The following is a 19,094-nucleotide window of genomic DNA, read 5'->3' on the forward strand; positions in this document are numbered from 1 at the left end:
TTTGATTTCTTCTACAAAGTTGTTCTTCACATTTTAATCTATCTAAGAATGCTTGTTTTAATGTTTTCTGGGTTTCCATCCTTGACTATGATTTTCGGATCTGAGTAGTGTGTTAGTTCTTGAGAATGGGATATATTAGGTGGACGATCTTAGGATGTAGAGTGTTTAAGCTTTGATTGTATGATTCCCTTCTGGACTAGAGTTAAAATTACTAGTTTCTCTCTGATCAATTGGAACTAGGTTCGAGACATTTCCGCACCCAAAAAGTGTTTGATGAAATGTCTGACCAACTAGTGCCAGAGACTTACGTTCCTAGCCTAAGAGATTAGTTGTCTAAGATGTTTGTTGACGTGAATGAACTTGTTTGTCATGCCTGCTCGACCACGTTTCTCTAGCGAGAGCTGGGTATGGAAGTGGTTGAGTCTGAGTAGCTTTTGCCAAGATTTTGGATTAGCTAAGTTGTGATGTTCATTGTTTAGGGATAGTTTGCTTGAGGTATGTTAAACACTCTGTAGACTAGGATACTCCACCGACATCAATTACCCCATCCTTAGGACTTCTTTCTTTCTGATTTTTATTACATTCCTGGAACTGTTTTGTTTGTTCATGCTTAGAATCGTTTTCGGTATTACTTATTCTTGTTCGGTACTTGTCATACATTTGCGTTTATGATTCTGTGACTCATTTTTGTTTTGTATTTTGACCATTCTAGGATTGTTAGAAAAATACTCTTTTTGAATTGGCTTAACTTGTGATTTCTTGATTGCATCTCAATTGTTAGTAAAGTGTCCCAACTGGATTGTCACTTTAACTATTACAACTGCATAAGGTTAATTGAACCAACTAGAAGACACAAAAATCCTAGCATCAATTTGGCGCCGTTTCCATTTGGGATTCGTTTTGTACTTGCATATTAGGATTGAGCCTAGGTTTATTCATATAGGGTTGTTGCATTTAGCATAGGGGTTGATGATGATTGTAACCTTGTTAGCATGCTGGATTCAATAGGATAGGATCAAGGCCCTTGTTATTAGTTCTTTGATGCTTGTTGATTGAACTTGAAAATGCAAGATTGAAGCATGTTTTGAATTGATATCATTCCCTATCTACCTGAACCTAATTCTGACTTGCAATTGTCATGTGATGCATTGAAGTTGAACTCATGGATACCATACACATACTTGGATTGTCTTTCACATTTTTACCACCCTTGTCAATCCAAGTAGCTGATTCCCATCTTTGGAACAGTTCCCCGCACCCTTAACCAACCGTTCTTTCAAGCCAATTGTATTATTGAGTGTCAGGCCTTTTCCGAGTTGAGATTGTTAGAAAGTGTTAGGTTCTAACCGACAAGAGTAGGATCCTGTGTAGTTCTAGTTCGCGTTATCCGGACTAGTAGGACTAGGTGAGAACTCGATTTTGGGTATTGGGTATGGATTTATGCAGAAAAGTAAGGAGGTAGAAAGTCTTTAGGAGGGGGATGTGTTTACATAGTTTACACGTCTAGTAAAGGATTTGGGTTTAGCAAAGTAAAAAGAGTTATTGGTTCTGGGCATAAAATAAAAAGATTAGACAAAGAAAAAAAAATGCTTAAGTTGTCTAGAGTCCCTAGAAGAAAAGAAAATGAACCATAGTGATAATAAAGATTTCCCAATCTGCTAGAATGAAAAGAAGTGAACTCCTCCTAAGACTAACTGTAAAAAGTTTGAGATGAAGTTTCTGATGAAGGGTAGAGATAGGACCAAATTTGGTTTGGAGTGTTCTTTGGGTAGACAGGGCGCTGCTCTTGTATGGATCAGTTGGTTTCAACCTTTCGCCTTCTCTTAAGCTCAACTCCTTTTCGTGAGAGAACCTTGTTCTGTATTGATAAAACCGCTTGATGAGGAGACCATCTGTGTATGTAACCTTTACCCTAGCCAAATGAGTTCAATGACATTGCTTAGATTGATTCACGGTTCTCTGTTAATGAATGTTAAAGGGGATGATTGATAGGATTGCATGTGTAGATTTGAAATAAAGTTCCTTCACCATGCATCATAGAACTAAAAACAAGGACCTTGATTCTAACTACTCTATTCAGCATGTTTTAGGTTCTCAGACCCCATCTTCACACCTCTCTTCCATACTTTGTTCTTGATAGTTTGCTTGAGGGCAAGCAAAGAATAAGTTTGGGGGAGTTGATATGTCTATATTTTGCATCTCCTTAGCCTGTATTTGTCATGCATTTAGCTAGGATGACTAGTCGTTTTGCATCATTTTAGAACCTCTTTCGTACACTTTGCATGTTTAGGAAGTTTCTGCATCATCCTTGCATACATTGTGCATTTCGGAGTTTTTCAAGTGTCTAGGAGACGTTGGAAGCGCAGAGGATCGAGCCATGCTCAACCTCCGCAATCGAGCCATGCTCAACCTCCGCAATCGAGCCAAGCTCAACCTCCGCAACCGAGCCACGCTCAACCTCCGCAACCGAGTCATGCTCAACCTCCGCAACCAAGTCATGCTCAACCTCCGCAATTGAGCCACTCCCAGCTGCATCAACCGAGCCATCCTCACTTCCACAATCGAGCCATCCTCACTTCCACAATCGAGCCATCCTCAACAGCCTCAATCGAGCCATCACTCGAGCCACCGGTTTAGGGATTCAGCTTTCTACGTCTTCATCAAAGTTGTAGAGAATTGAGTCATCGTTCTAATGCCATTTATTTCAAGCCAATCGGAGGTGTGGTTCAAGAGATATCATCGTTTTAGTGGATGCGTATACACCCAGCTCGAGCCACTTTCAGCGACCATGCTCGAGCCATTTTCACTCACACCACCCGAGCCACTCCTACTCACACCATTCGAGCCACTCCTACTCATACCATTCGAGCCACTGGACGCACACGGAAAAAATCGTGTATGCCAGGAAGACGCTCCGTCTGACATGTTTCAGGAGATTCCCAAACCGACGCTCTATCTTGTCGTTTTAAGTTTTAGGGATTCACGTGTTTTTACTATATATACATTTTGTTAAGTCTTGTTTTGGACATCTTAGTTTTTATCTCATTTTCTTTTTTAAGGTTTCCCTAGCCACCAAAAACGTACTCTGACTTTTTTTCCCGATATCTTTGAACTTATTCAGTATTTTGATTTGATTTCTTCTACAAAGTTGTTCTTCACATTTTAATCTATCTAAGAATGCTTGTTTCAATGTTTTCTGGGTTTGCATCCTTGACTATGATTTTCGGATCTGAGTAGTGTGTTAGTTCTTGAGGATTGGATATATTAGGTGGATGATCTTAGGATGTAGAGTGTTTAAGCTTTGATTGTATGATTCCCTTCTGGACTAGAGTTAGAATTGCTAGTTTCTCTCTGATCAATTGGAACTAGGTTCGAGACATTTCCGCACCCAAAAGGTGTTTGATGAAATGTCTGACCAACTAGTGCCAGAGACTTACGTTCCTAGCCTAAGAGATTTGTTGTCTAGGATATTTATTGACGTGAATGAACTTGTTTGTCATGCCTGCTTGACCACGTTTCTCTAGCGAGAGCTGGGTATGGAAGTGGTTGAGTCTGAGTAGCTTTTGCCAAGAGATTGGATTAGCTAAGTTGTGATGTTCATTGTTTAGGGATAGTTTGCTTGAGGTATGTTAAATACTCTGTAGACTAGGATACTCCACCGACATCAATTACCCCATCCTTAGGACTTCTTTCTTTCTGATTTTTATTACATTCATGGAACTGTTTCGTTTGTTCATGCTTAGAATCGTTTTCGGTATTACTTATTCTTGTTCCGTATTTGTCATACATTTGCGTTTACGATTCTGTGACTCATTTCCGTTTTGTATTTTGACCATTCTAGGATTGTTAGAAAAACACTCTTTTTGAATTGGCTTAACTTGTGATTGCTTGATTGCATCTCAATTGTTAGTAAAGTTTCCCAACTGGATTGACACCTTAAGTATTATAACTGCATAAGGTTAATTGAACCAACTAGGATAGACACACAAAAATCCTAGTATCAGGCTGGTGAATGCCTCTAGAGATGTCGGTTCGGATTACCAAGTCTCTGCCAACAGTACCATACTTGTGCACAATCGGATCTGTATGCCCAAGGATGAGGAGTTGAGGCAGGAGATCTTGAGGGAGGCTCATGCGAGCATGTTCTCTATTCATCTAAGAGCGACCAAGATGTACCATGACCTCAAACGGTACTATCACTGGGTCGGGATGAAAAAAGATGTAGCTAGTTTGGTCGCGAGGTGCAATGTTTGCCAGCTAGTGAAGGCTGAGCATCAGGTTCTGGTCGGTTTGCTGAAGAGTATTCCCATTCTAGAGTGAAAGTGGGACATGATCACGATGGACTTCGTGGTAGGGTTGCCCGTGTCTCGGACTTATGATGCGATTTAGGTCATTCTGGATCAGTTGACTAAGTCGGCACATTTTCTGGCCATCAAGAAGACCGATGGAGCAGCGGTCTTGGCTAAGAAGTATGTGAAGGATATAGTCAAGTTGCACGGGGTGCCAGCGAGTATGGTTTCTGATAGAAATTCCAAGTTTACTTCGGTGTTCTGGAAGACATTTTAGGCAGAGATGGACACTAAGCAGCATATGAGTATAGCCTACTATCCTCGGACAGATGGACAGTCAGAGAGGACTATTCAGACGTCGGAGGATTTGCTGAGAATGTGTGTGCTGGATTGGGGTGGCCATTGGGCAGATCACCTGAGCTTTGTAGTGTTTGCTTAAAACAACAGCTACCCGGTGAGTATCAGGATGGCTCCTGTTAGGTGTTGTATGGGAGGCCATGTCGTACACCGTTATACTGGACTCATGTGGGGGGGAGAGGAGCATGTACGGGGCAGGTTTTGTTCAGGAGACCTCAGAGAAGATTTGGGTTCTGAAGCTGAACAAGAAGGAAGCTCAGGATTGGCAGAGGAGGTATGCCGATAAGAGGAGGAGAAATCTTGAGTTTAGATGAACGACAGAGTGTACCTCAAGATGACCATGTTGCCGAATCCGAACAAGTCATTGACAGAGACTAAACTGAATCTGAGGTACATAGATCCGTTCAGGGTGATTGAACGGGTGAGACCGATAATATATAGGCCGATAATATATAGGCTGGAGTTGCCTGATGTTATATAATCGAACGTGGATAAAGAAAGCTAATTCGCATACTCGGCCAAGTATTAAGAGGGGAAAGAAAAATAGTTAATGCCAAAAACCATTTAAGTCCGGACACGAAGAAAGGATTTTTCGGCTAAGGGAGCAAGTAAATAAAGAAGAAAATACTGAAGGGTCTCTTTCTAAATCTAGGTGAATGCCATAAACGATTTTGGCTGTACACAGTAATGGCATTGGTGAAATCTTTGCTTATGTTGGGTTAATATATATGAAAGTCAGGTTGAATATGAACTACAAACAAAACATGATAGTTTCTGAAATTTATCTCTATATTAACATGCTATTTTCTATATATACATATATAAAAAAAAACTAAAGAAATAACTTGTTCTTTTCTACAAGTAATACATATGGTACATATCAATATTCACATACATTCTTATCCCAAAAAGTTGATCAAAAAGAAGAATTAGTCTCCTAGCACACCAAGCGAGCTTAGATCATCTGTAATGCAGACCACCAATTCTTGACTCTCTCAAACAGAACCATTAGCCTTGGCTTTTCGGATCTCTGAAGAAAATGCTTGAACCATTTGGCCGAGCTTTTAGCAATTCTTTTTAAACCATCTGAATAGTCGATGTAGTACAATCCGTATCTCACTCCATATCCATGTTCCCATTCGAAATTATCCAACATCGACCATGTGAAGTAGCCTCTTACGTCACACCCATCCTCACTGTATATTTTGTATTCGTAAGATTAATTAATTTATTATCCCAAGATTTTTATTAATTAATCATATACACTGTATCAGTTTTTATTGAAGAGGTCAATGGAAAATCTCTTACGTGATTGCTTTCTGGAGATGTTGAAGATGTTTTTGGAGGTACATTATTCTCGGTGTATCTTCTAGTATCTCTTCACGTGTGAGTATCCCATCTTCATAGTCATCATAACCTATACATTTACACGTGGTTACTTCTTATTATATAAAAATAATATATGAGTAAACTATTGATGATTAATAAAATGATGTTCATGATTATGCTTCTCACGTTCTTACCGTTTTCAGTGATGTAAATAGTTGGATTATTGTATTTATCTTTGATATAATTAAGAATCTTTCGTAAGCCTTCTGGATATGACCAAAGAAGTTTCGAACCATCCTGAAATTGAAGAAAAATAGAATAAAAAATGGTTATATTTAAGTATTTGTTTGATATACTAATTTTAAAATAAAGTTGTGTGAATATCATTCATGTTCGTACCGATTCTGATGAGATGTAATCGCCGCTACGATTTGTCACTGATAAAAAATAATGATACAATACAAAGTCATTAATTGTAGGTTCGTGAATATTTTAATATGAAAACAAAAAATCCAAACATAAGTGAGATCAAATCTGTTTATCGGTACTTACATCTATATTGCAGGTGTTGGTCGGTTGTGAATCGAGGCCGTGAAAGATCCGCGTGAAGATCATGAGCGATGAAACGTGTTGTGTAGTAGTTTATTCCGATAAAATCAAATGAATTTTTTACCATCATAGATTCTTCTTTGGTGAAAGAAGGTAATCTCTTTCCAGCGTTTGTCTTCATCGTTTCGGGATAATCTCCAAAGACTAAAGGGTTAAGATGCCTATACATAATTGTAGAATAAACAAGATTAGAAAATCAAAAAAAAAAAATGATTAGCAAATTATTTATTTTGTTTCAACTTTGATTACATAGATGACAACTTACCAACCAACATTAAAAACAAGAGCTCGTTCAACTGCTTCTTTATCAGCATTAGAATTAATGTCATATGGCTCGAACCAATAAGGAGACAACACTATGCCTATCTTGGCATCTTTTGAAATCTGTTTCACAGTTAGAATAAATCAAACTGTTAATTTTTTTGGCGTTCAAATCCGTTTTGATAGATTAAATGACATGAAATATCCATACACTTTTTTGTGTGTGTTGAAAGCAAATAAAATTTTTAAAGCAACTGTTTTTTAGGAAGACGTAGTTTCTTATTTACCTTGTCACATTTCCTGAACTCTTCAGCAGCAGCAGCGTGAGCAAGAAGAAGGTGGTGAGATACTAAATAAGGCTCAGTGCCCGAATCACCAGCTACACACAAACTGTTTACCCATTTTGAACATCGACCGATTGCTTTATTTCCCCTATCATAACCCGCAACGCTATAAACATATGGCTCATTGAACGTTGTCCATAGATTGACCTTGTCTCCAAATTCTTGGAAACAGAATCTGGCATAGTTTCTAAAATCATCTCTGGATAAAACCACACAACAACGAAAAAATGTCAAAAGACTGAAAGAGCAGTACTTTAAACTTATTTATATCGTGTATGAATCTAAGCTTTTAACTTACATGATTCGAGGACTCAAAAAGCTACCGTACTCATCATCAAGAGCTTGAGGTATATCCCAGTGATAGATTGTTATAAATGGTTTTATACCTGTATGAATGTTTAAACATATAGTGTGATGAGAAACATTTCAAACACAAAACTTAGCTATAATCAACCATTTAATCTTATGATTCTCACCATTCTTGATAAGTTCATCAATAAGATTCTTGTAGAATTGAACCCCTTCTTTATTTACTCCATCACTTAGTTTTCCAGCTGAAAAATATAATAGATAAAACGGTTAAAAAAAATTCTTGGGAGAAAAGTAAAAAAAAATATAATTGTACGTGTCACGTGAGTTGTATCTCTTCCAAATTGATAGTAGGAAAAAAAAAATCCAAATATTTACTTACTTGGTAATATTCTTGACCAGGATAGTGAAAATCTGAAAGTATCCAAATTCATTTCCTTCATTAATTTGATGTCTTCCTGTTCATTTTACAATTTAATTAATATAAGTTGTTTAAAGAAAAATAAAAATAAAAATAACTATTGAAACTTAAAGCTTGATAATGCAGATATGTCCCACCAATTTTTTTATGTTTATATTTCACAATTCAATCACGTTTCCAACGACCAAAAATGCTGCAAAGCAAGCAAGTATAAAATAATAAAAGTCATGCATGCACGCACAAACCTTGTAACGATGGTAGAAGTCTACAGCAACATCTCCGTTGTCCATGCTTGTCCTTTCTGAAAAAATATATAACACTTTTACGTATAGATATTGGAAACGTTGGAAAAGATATGTTCTTTATAACAAAAAAAAAATTAACAACACGGATGAATGAAAAAAGGTGAACCTGGGAATTCATGTGTAAAACGATCCCATATGCTCGGGGCCCTTCCTCCTTCTTCTACTGCACCTTCATACTGCATTTCATATATATATATTCAAATATCCTGATTAATTACTTTAACAAACTAATTGAATCTACCGAAAAAAAAAAAACTATCGATCAGTACATTACAAACAAACCTGATAAGCGGAAGAAGCAACGCCAAAATCAAAATCAGGAGGAAAGCTATAACGATTTAGAGGTGTCGTAGGAGATCTAAGAGATCTTCCCTGTGCAGCATCCCATGATGCTACACTTAGTGTAATTAGTACTAGTGCAAGTAGCTTAATTTCCATTCCTTTGGACGTTAATTAGTTTATGGAAGAAAAAAGCTTTAGTAAAATATTTGAGAATTTTGAGATATGTAAGTAAGTCTTTAGAGAACAAGAGACTTCTGAGAAGTGTTAATGCATCAACTTCGTCTTATATAGAGAGAGAGAGGTAGTTAGCTAGGGCACACGCGTACCATATATTATGAATAGTTTTTGTTAACTATAAAATAATCAAAATCTTTGACTAAACCGGTTGTCTTTCGATGACTATTTGATTAAATTAATTGGATGATTAAAATCGTGACTCTCGTGAGTCTTCGTGACTAAACAAACTTAGTTAGACTGAAATTATTCAAACTGTGTTATTCGCATCTTGTTTTGTGCGCTTTTATATGATTACTTAAACTTATACCAACTACAGCGTATCGTGTTAAGTCCGTAATTAAACACATAACAAGTACGTTTTAAAATATATTAGTATTTTTTTTTTTTTTTTTTTAAGAAAAAAAAAATGCCGATAAAAAAATGTTGGTATTCAACAAACAAAAGTGACACAACATCAGTCAAGCTAAATGTTATATTATTTTTAAACTCTTTATATTAAAAAAAATCTTATTTTTAACGACTCACTAATGTCTTCTGTTTCGAAATGTCTTGGTCGATTAAATAAAACGTTTACAAGATCTGTCAACAGAACAAATCAAACAAAAGTGCCGATATACTAGCTGAGCATAGAATCGCAGAAGATCATCCTTTCTCTTTTTATAATTATGTTCCAATAGTAATAACCCAACCAACCTCTAGACTGTCATTATGCTTTATTAAAATAGATAAAGATCTTTGGACAATATCTATAAAGGATTTGATAATCTTTTTTTTTAATTAAATTTTTGAGATTAGTTAGACCACATTTTTAATATACTTGTTGATTTTAATAAAAATTATCTTGATTAAAAAAAATTAATCTGTCGTGTTCAAAACACACACACAACAAATTATAGGAAAAAAATTGAAGTTTATAATTGTTTAATTAAAAAAAAAGTTTTTTCCTTCAAAAATTATAAAAAATAAACTTAAAAAATTATTATAACTATTTATAAAAAATATATATTATAAGTTTTAAATGGAAGATTGTGGTTACATATCAACACATTTTTGGTTGGTGTACTTTCTCTTAGGATACGTTTTATAATAGGTTTCCTGCTTATAGAAACAATTTCAATAAATGCTCCAAAGACTTCTTTATATTCATAATTTTTTTTTTGTCGAGCTATATTCATAATTCTTAAGAAAATATATTTCAATTTAAAAATTATCTTAAAAGATGATTCATATTACCATATACCGTATACTGGACATAAACTGAATTAGTAGGTACGTAGTTTGCAAAAACAATACATGAAAGAAATTTTGGTCAAAGATGTGAAGAGTGACACATACGTGAGTAAAATAAAAGTTACGGAACATTTTGGAAACGTGCGGGAAGGTCTTCTGGAGTCTTGATATTGACGGAAACTCTTAAACTCCGGGGTCAAGCTGCATAAATGATGAAAATGGAGGTTCGAAGCAGGAATGAGACGTCTTACTGGTTCCGGAGTTGGTTCCCACTTAGTCAGTTCAAGGATGTTGTTAGTGATATAATGGAAAAGAATGGAAAAGTCTCTGATGCTGCCTTCTTCAGGAAATTGTAAGAGATTCTTGCACGTAGAAAACCTTTGCAGAGTTGGAGTTTTTGATACGGGACTAGCCAATTGCAAACACACCGGGAATAGGTCGTTTTCTTTGGTGTATCTTTGAGTCTATTTACAAGTCTCATTTCTTGGCTAACAACACTTTCGATCGAAGCTCTAGAGACTTATTTCCTAATCTTACAAATTACCTAAGATATTTTTTCCTGTGTTTTATTCTCATTTCCACGGTATAAAGTATTGTCAACACGAGTTGCAACAAAACAAGTGTACTTTGATCGATGACATACACAACCAAATCAATTCTTTTCGTCTCTCTATATGCACCAACATTTTTCATAATTAGGATAATAATTAAAAATACTATCATTGACAGAGCATAAAGTCTGTCACCTCATACCGTATAAGCTGGTATCACTGACGTTCGTGGCCTCCCACACCCTCTCTTAGCCGGTGGCCTCTACCCTCTCATCCGACACTGGTGCACTACTTCTAGAGATCTAAAAAGACGTTTTACTAAACATACAAATTACCACGATATATTTTACGGTTTACGTTTCTTCATTTACACTGTTTTACAAATTACTTTCTAAATATAAGTCACCCATTCTTTAATTGTTCTAACCCAAGCAGGTGTAATGCTAAAGTTATATCAGAATGAGTTACAGAAAATATGAGTGCAAATTAGTGACATAATTAAGTTGTCACAAATTAATCATTGTAAGCTCTTTTTACACGCCTCATTTTCTAGAAATCGGGTATTACATAGCGTATTTATACACATAGAGACAACACTGTGTCTTCGCATTGATTGGTTTGGTAACAGTGTCTCTATGTTTGCTTACTATATATATATGTGTATAATTTTCGAATTTAATATATATAGTGGAAAGAGAGGAAGATAAAAGGAAGATGATGAAGATAATTGTTTAAATCGTGTGTCTCACAATATTTAAATCATATGGACAAAAGTTGTTGAAACTTTTTTTTTATTATTCTTTTTGTTTTATTTTCTTGTAGCTTACTAAGAAACCGAATAGTAATCAGATATTGGAAACAAAATTGAATCGCAAAATGAATATTTGAACATACTTAACGATAATAAGTGTTCTGTTAATAAATGTTTACTAATGAAGGACTAGGACTACAGGCCGATATCTTGTTGTAATGTTCTCTACAAAGTCATTTCAAAAATCATTGTTAACCGACTCAAACTGGTGCTTCTGAAGTTCATAGCAGGAAACTAGTCTGCGTTTGTACAAGATCGGCTATTGATAGAGAATTTGCTCTTCGCTACGGAGCTGGTTAAGGGATACCATAAGGACTCCATCTCAAGTAGGTGTGTCATTAAAATAGATATCTCTAAGGCTTTTGACTCTGTTCAATGGTCTTTTCTCCGAAATGTCCTCTGTGCTTTGGAGTTTCCTCAGGAATTTATCCACTAGACTATGCTGTGTGTTACTACTGCATCATTTTCAGTGCAAGTCAATGGTGAATTAGCCGGTTATTTTAACAGTTCTCGAGGGTTGCGATAAGGATGCTCTCTCTCGTCTTATCTGTTTGTCATTACTATAGATGTTCTCTCTAAGATGCTTGATACTGCTGCTGGGGTGCGGAAGTTTGCTTATCACCCTCAATGTAAGACTATCGGCTTAACACATCTTAGTTTTGCCGATGATATTATGGTCCTTTCTGGTGGCAAAAGGTGTGTTCCATAGAGGGAATTGTTGAGGACTTTGACAAGTTTGCAACACGCTCAGGGATCTGGATAAGTGTAGAGAAATCCACAATTTATCTTGCGGGGGTTTCAGACTTGTATCATCAAGAGATTACGGAAAGGTTTGGGGCTGGCCAACTACCTGTTCGATATCTTGGCCTCCCACTTGTAACTAAGCGGCTCACTTCCACATATTACAATCCTCTTCTAGAACACCTCAGGAAGAAAATAGGCTCTTGGAAGGCTCGGTTCACAGATTACAATCCTCTTCTATCAACTGCGATTCACCAACATTTGGCAAGACATCCTCACAACTATCTCTGCACCTTGGCAAGATCGAGTGAAAAGTTTTATTGCTCGCTATGTGTTTCAAGCTACACTTTATACAATTTGGCGGGAGAGGAACACGCAAATGATACTACTCAGCTGATTAAGAGCATTGACAGGCAAATACGAGACCAATTCCTATTTCTGCAAAGAAGTGATGATCGACGTTATGACAAGGGTCTCCAACTCTGGCTCATAACCCGCTTCTAGGCTTTCTCTTTTTTAGACTCTAATACATTGATAAAATCTCCGGTTGAATGTAAACGTTGCACTAGTTGTACAAACGCTATTTTTCTTTTGAATCATATTTTAACATTTTATTCAAAAAAAAAAAGTTTAGTAATCGTCTTTTAAGATCTTTCGTAAATACAATACTAATATTTACCAAAGAAACTTGTTAATTATCACACAAACAAAACTTATTCCATCAATAAATGTGTCCTTTTCAAAAATATTTTATTAGCTAATTAGAACGCAAACTAAGAAATATTATTTGAAGAGTCTTGATTTCTAATATTGTAAATAAAAAACATAAAAGTAAAAACGTTTAATAAAGCTTCCTACTAGTGACCCCTTGTATTTAAAATTCGAAGGAGAAAATAAATTTAGCAATTCAGCACTATTTATTCTTTTTAATAAAAAAAAAGTTGTTTGAATTCTACCAAATTCTACACGATACCATTTACAGCCATTATTAATGCTAATGAAGTAATGAGTAAAATATATAAAAGTGGTCAAATGGAAAAAACAATAGTAAACAATTAACTATCAGTTAAAACAAAAAAAAAGTAAACAAAAGAAGCTCATTATTAAATAATTATATTATGACTAGATGATCGCTGGCTTAACTCGCATTTTCCATGCATCGAATAGAATAAAATAACTAGTCAATATTTTAATCAGTTGTTGACAGGTGACACAGTTCTTATTATGGATTGATTGCAAATACATATTTTTTTTTTTTAATACATACTTTATTTATCATCGACAAACTAACAATTATAAATCATAATTTAAAAATATTGAATTTATTATTTATACGTTAAATTAGGAAAAATGAATAGGTATTGTGGGATATATATTAGAGAAAAAATATAAAATAAAATTTATTTGTGTTCATTAGTATATGTATATTCTGTTTCTCCTCATATTTGTTTTTCTTCTTCTTCTGAACAAAATCTCCTCGATTCTTCCCGACAATATCTCCTGCATGTTCTTTGCCGCATCTTTCCACCAGTCCCCCCTGGTCCCATTTTACTTTTTCTCAAATTTAAGGTATTACCCAAAATGGCTGGTGAGTTTCTTATGTTATGACTTATGAGTCTACATGGAATCTTGTCAAAAAACGATTCTTAGATTGTCTCTTACTTTTTTTCTAATGTTTTATCCTATAGATATCTTTTTTAAACCTACTGATTGAAGTACTCTAAACTATCAAAAATTGAAAGCAAAAAGAAAACAAATAAGTATATAATATATAATCTTATGTACATTATTTTTATAAAATCATAAATAGTTGTTATTTATAAAAGATTCAAAATTTCATTAAAAAAGAATTGAATTTTTAAATTAGAGGTGTTAAATTGTGTTTAGTTCAAGCTATTATTCATTTACTGTCCATTAAAATCGGAAATCTTTATATTATGTGAATTTGGATCTGAAACAGTAATGCGAATTGGTGACATCAGAAACCACAAAATGGCTTCTTACAAGAACGAAAAATGTAAATGGAAATATAATTCTAATACGTGGCATTTTGGGCCTGTTTTTAGTCACCTCATCGAAGTCCCATGAAGCAACACTTCTTGATCTATCAACGAGATTTTTTATATGACCATCTTGGCAAAACATTTAGTTACCAATATAAATTAGGCTTCCAACTCAATTACGAAGAGACCAGACTGAGATGACGGTAATTCCTGTAACGACTGAAACATATTTTTAAACTCCCGAACCATAGGGATCTCATCATCAGCAACCTGACCTACATATTCTGGCACAGAAATAGTAGTTAGGTACGCCTCACGATCATTCCTAATCATCTTCTCTGTCTGCACTACTGAGATAACCAAATTCTCTAAAGTCAGTCTCACTCCCTGATATACCAACATTCTCCCTCCGGGCATTTAACATCCGTGAACCGGAATCTCAGTTTGGGTGCACTATGTGCGTCGGTCGATGCAAGGTCGGTTTTTGCGTAAGTTAAACGCTGTTTTGGTTGCATTTTGGTTTAGGAAACCCTTGGATCGAGTTAAAAGGAGTTTGTGTCGTCATTAGTGCGGCTTAGCCGTTTTTGAGAGAAAAAGAAAGAGAGAAATAAGTTCTTAAGTGTTCCTGAGAGTTTTAGTGATTCGTGGCTGTTCTTGGGGAGATTTGTAGCTGGGATCGTTGTAGGAGCTTGCTAGGAGTGTAGATCCGTCTGTTTAGAGTCAGATTCTTCTTTGGCAAAGGTGAGTGCATGACCATGGCTTATCTAAGCTTGAGATTTCTCTGAATTTTGTGTTCATGTGTTATGTGGTGGATTCCTTGGCTTGTTAGATTGTTTATGAGACACTTGAGGCTTTGTGAGGCTTCTTTGTGGCTTTGGGTCGTATTTTGATGGTTTAGGAACGGAGATCTGGCGAGAAGTTTTGGGAAAGAACGATGCTTGGCATGTGCGTCGATCGATGCACTTTCTGCGTCGATCGATGCAATGTGAAGACGGTTCAATTTGACCTAGGAGCATCAGTCGATGCCCTGTGGAGGTGATGATCGATGCAATTAAAGATTTTGTGAAATGTCAAGCTGCATCGGTCGATTCAACCCCAGTTAGTAGGCCTGGGCAAAAAAACCGATAACCGATTAACCGAATCGAACCGAACCGAAAAATCAGTTTTGGTTCGGTTTTGGATACTTTCAAATAACCGACTGGATAATATATCTCTTAAGAATCGGTTTCGGTTCGGTTTCGGTTAGCAACCGAATAACCAAAATAACCGAAATAGATCATATATGTATATAATATATATATATATATATAAATACCGTTGTTTCCTTTTCCCGACTTCAACTTTAATACAGTAGCCCTAATTCCCTTGTAATACATATAACACAAACCGGCGACAGACTTCGGCTAAAACTCCATCATTGCTTCAAACATCTTTGACAGAACTCAGAAGAATCGAAGGTAAAGATTCAAATCATCTCTGACTGAATTTCTCTCTATTAAATTCTTTAATTGATGTCATAATTTTTCTTTAAAGTGAACCATTACTAATTTACTATATTGATTTTGCAAATTGCTACTATACAAGTTGTCGTTTATGATCCTTCTATAGAAATATTTTTTGTTCGTTGACCATTGTGTTTGACGCTTTGGCAATTGTGATTGTAGATTTATGTATATGTGATCGTACGTGTCTACGTGACTACGTGGTGGGGAAACATGGGATGTATTATATGTATTTTAATAATGATAAAAGCAAGTTTTTCACAATTGATATACGAACTGTTTTTAACTTCTCTTTGTTACTTTGTAGATGGACTCAAGTAATTTTCCACAAGAACAAGAAGGAAACGAGGAGGCTGAAAACATTACTCAAAGTCAAGCTCCCGCAAGTGTCCACAAAGGCAAACGAAAAGAGAAAGCTGGTGAAACTACTTTTAAGCCACCACAATCACAAAAGACCATAGAAAAACCAATGAATCCAAGGTCTCCCGTGTGGGATCACTTCACAAAAATTGAAGGAAAGAAAGGCAAGTGCAATTGTAACTACTGTGGAAAGGAGATGAGTTGTCTTGCAACTTCTAGGACATCAAATTTGCATACACATCTGCAGATTTGCAAGGAATACATGGATCTACTGAAACCCCCTCAGCAGAAACAATGTGACCCAGAAAGCCCATCTCACGCTGCCAAAAACTGCACTTGCTCAACTTAGCAAACAACTTCTGCTCCCGCAGCTTCTCCATAACTGCCCTCAAATGCACTGCATGCTCTTCAGGACTCTTAGAATAAACCAGGATATCGTCGATGAAAATGATGACAGACACATCCAGAAACTCCTGAAACACACTGTTCATCAATCTCATAAACACTGCTGGCGCGTTTGTCAACCCGAAAGGCATCACCACAAACTCATAATGCCCATACCTCGTCCTGAAAGCAGTCTTCCTCACATATGCCTCATCTATCGGTATCTGATGATAACCCGACGCCAGATCTACCTTAGAGAACCAAGTAGCACCCCTCAACTGATCCAACAACTCATTGATCCTAGGAAGAGGGTACTTGTTCTTCACAGTGACCCGGTTCAAACCCCGATAATCAATGCACAACCTGAAACTCCCATCCTTCTTCTTCACAAACAACACCGGCGCTCCCCACGGTGATACACTAGGACGGATGAATCCCTTACTCAATAAATCCTCTAGCTGCTTCTTCAGCTCTGCCATCTCTGCTGGAGCCATCCTGTAAGGAGCCTTGGATAACAGCATCGTCCCTGGTTCCAGTTCAATGGTAAAAGGATCCGACCGAGATGGTGGTAATCCCTGCAAAGACTAAAACACATCCTCAAACTCCTCCACTACCGGGATACCGCTCACCGTAGACTTCCCCACTGACTCTGGCATAGATATAGTAACCAAGTAAGCCTCACGGCCCTTCTCGATCATCTTCCCAGCCTGAATGGCTGAGATCACGAGACTCCCCGAAGTTGGTCTAACACCCTGAAAAACCAACTTCCCTCCTGAACGCTCAAACTCCACTCTACCCCGATGGCAATCCAAATGCACCCTATGCCGATGCAACGAATCCATCCCGAGAATAACATCATATAGCTATACTGGACTGATAAGCAAATCCGCTGGCCACGACTCCCCTGCAATCTGAATATCAATTCCTCTAGCTCGTCCAATCACTCTCAGGAACTCACCTTCCGCAACCCTGACAACTCCTACACACTCTCCAGGATCCCCGCTGATCCATGCAAACTCCAGAGTAATGAAGCTATGAGAAGCTCCAGAATCAAACATAACATGGGACTTAAACCCACCCACCAACAAGGTCCCTACACAAACCTCATGTGTTGAGAACCTAACACTTTATCACAGGAAAACATAAAATCTGACCCTACTAAAATCACAAAGATTAAGTACCACAAATTATACCTGTGATCGCCCCAGCGCTGGTTCCACCAGTCTCTACTGTCGTGTAAACCCGTGGCCCCTGCTCAATCCGTGCCACCTGCTGACCTCCAGGTTGCACCTGCTGCAACGCTGCCACTGCTGCCGGCTGCAACTTGGGACAAAAAGGCCTGATGTGCCCTGTCACCCTACAATGATAACATACCCGAGGTCCTGTCATCGGAACACTCCTCTTGGGACAACTAGCAACCCTGTGATCCTTGCTCCCACAACCGAAGCAACCCGCACCACTCGGCTTCTGCGTAGCCTCCCACTTCCTCTTGGTTGCCTGAGCATGCCTACCGCCCCTGCTAGAACCACCCTGCTACTGAGCCTTACTAGGCTGAACTGCTGGAGCTACCGCCACTGACTGTGCCCGGATATCCTCCTCAATCACTGCTGCAGTCTCAACCAGCTCTGCACGCGTAGCATAACTCCGCCCTCTACAGTGAACACTCAACTCATCACGTAGAGCCCTCAAAAACCTTTTGATCTGAGCCTCCTCAGACTCCAACGCCCGACCCCCATAACAAAGAAGTCGACTGAACTCCAAGTCCAGCTTCCGCACTGACCGTGTCCCCTGAGACAACTGAAGGAACTGCACCTCCAACCGATCCAATGCCTCTCTAGGAAAATACTTGCGGTTGAACTCCAAGACAAAGTCAGCCCAAGTCATCTCCCGCTGCACTCTCCTAGCAGCCACTGATCTCCACCACAACTCAGCATCCTCACTCAAATAGTAGACCCCTTTGTCCACCCAAAACTCCTCAGGACATCTCAGAATATGGAAGTTACGTTACACACTCATCCTCCACGCATCCGCAACAGTAGGATCTGTACCACCCGAAAACCTCTCAGTGAACAGATCCTTCATCTCCTTGAGCATAGACAAATAACATCTATGTGCTCCCACATCCGCAGCCACTGGCTGCCGCTCCTCCGCCACCACTGGTGGCACTACCTGAGCCTGAGCCGGTACCACTGGTGGTAACCGCTCTAACACCTGTGCTAGCATAGCCGCAAAGTCAGTACCAGGGACCCCACCAGCTGGGACTCCCACACCCAGAACCCGAGTATCACTGGCCATTGGAGCATCAACACCGCCCCCTCCTGCCACACTCACGGAATCCCCCGGAACACCCTGCGACTCGCCGACACCCTCAGCTGTCACACTCTGGTCCTCGGTCTCACTAACCACTGGGACTCTGCCCCTACCACGACCACTTCCGCATCCATGACCACGTCCGCGTCCACGACCTCGACCAGCCACAACCTCCTCTCTAACCATCTGCACTACCATGAACAGAAGGCTAAGCAAACAATTTCTAATATCACATAGAACATAAACTCACCGTGGAATCACATACTCGGCTCGAAGAGGATGTTCTAGGACTCCATGCCACACACAATTGACTAACTCACATAATCAATCAAGACATGCAATCCCAAACATCTACAACAGAAACCTAGTTAACCCAAACCTAGAACCGTAAAGGCTCTGATACCAAAATGAAACGACCGACCATTTTTTGTTTTTTAAATAATAACTAATAAATATAAT

The 19,094-nt window shown here is 37.9% G+C and overlaps 1 protein-coding gene across 1 annotated transcript; it reads right to left on the reverse strand.

Annotated features, from left to right (window-relative positions):
- Positions 1 to 5,417: 5,417 nt before the first annotated feature.
- LOC104719206 (beta-glucosidase 32-like) lies at positions 5,418 to 8,769 on the reverse strand. Its single transcript, XM_087503543.1, has 13 exons — positions 8,507 to 8,769; positions 8,331 to 8,400; positions 8,165 to 8,220; positions 7,881 to 7,956; positions 7,666 to 7,743; positions 7,488 to 7,575; positions 7,133 to 7,388; positions 6,850 to 6,968; positions 6,528 to 6,745; positions 6,375 to 6,412; positions 6,170 to 6,272; positions 5,955 to 6,063; positions 5,418 to 5,842 (listed from the first exon to the last, which is right to left on the reverse strand). Exons 1-13 carry the CDS (start codon positions 8,660 to 8,662, stop codon positions 5,602 to 5,604), a joined length of 1,608 nt encoding a protein of 535 aa, XP_087359669.1. The 5' UTR covers positions 8,663 to 8,769; the 3' UTR covers positions 5,418 to 5,601.
- Between the last annotated feature and the right edge of the window lie 10,325 nt (positions 8,770 to 19,094).

The sequence above is a fragment of the Camelina sativa genome, chromosome 20 (assembly GCF_030686135.1).
Source record: "Camelina sativa cultivar CO46 ecotype springtype chromosome 20, ASM3068613v1".
Classification (NCBI taxonomy): domain Eukaryota; kingdom Viridiplantae; phylum Streptophyta; class Magnoliopsida; order Brassicales; family Brassicaceae; genus Camelina; species Camelina sativa.

Bases quoted from the DNA above. Each gene is read 5' to 3' on its own strand.
- LOC104719206 (XM_087503543.1), bottom strand. From the start codon at position 8,662: ATGGAAATTAAGCTACTTGCACTAGTACTAATTACACTAAGTGTAGCA. The intron at 8,401-8,506 runs GTTTGTTTGTAA...TATGAAATGCAG, and splicing joins TTGCTTCTTCCGCTTATCAG to TATGAAGGTGCAGTAGAAGA. The intron at 7,576-7,665 runs GTGAGAATCATA...ACATTCATACAG, and splicing joins TGATGAACTTATCAAGAATG to GTATAAAACCATTTATAACA.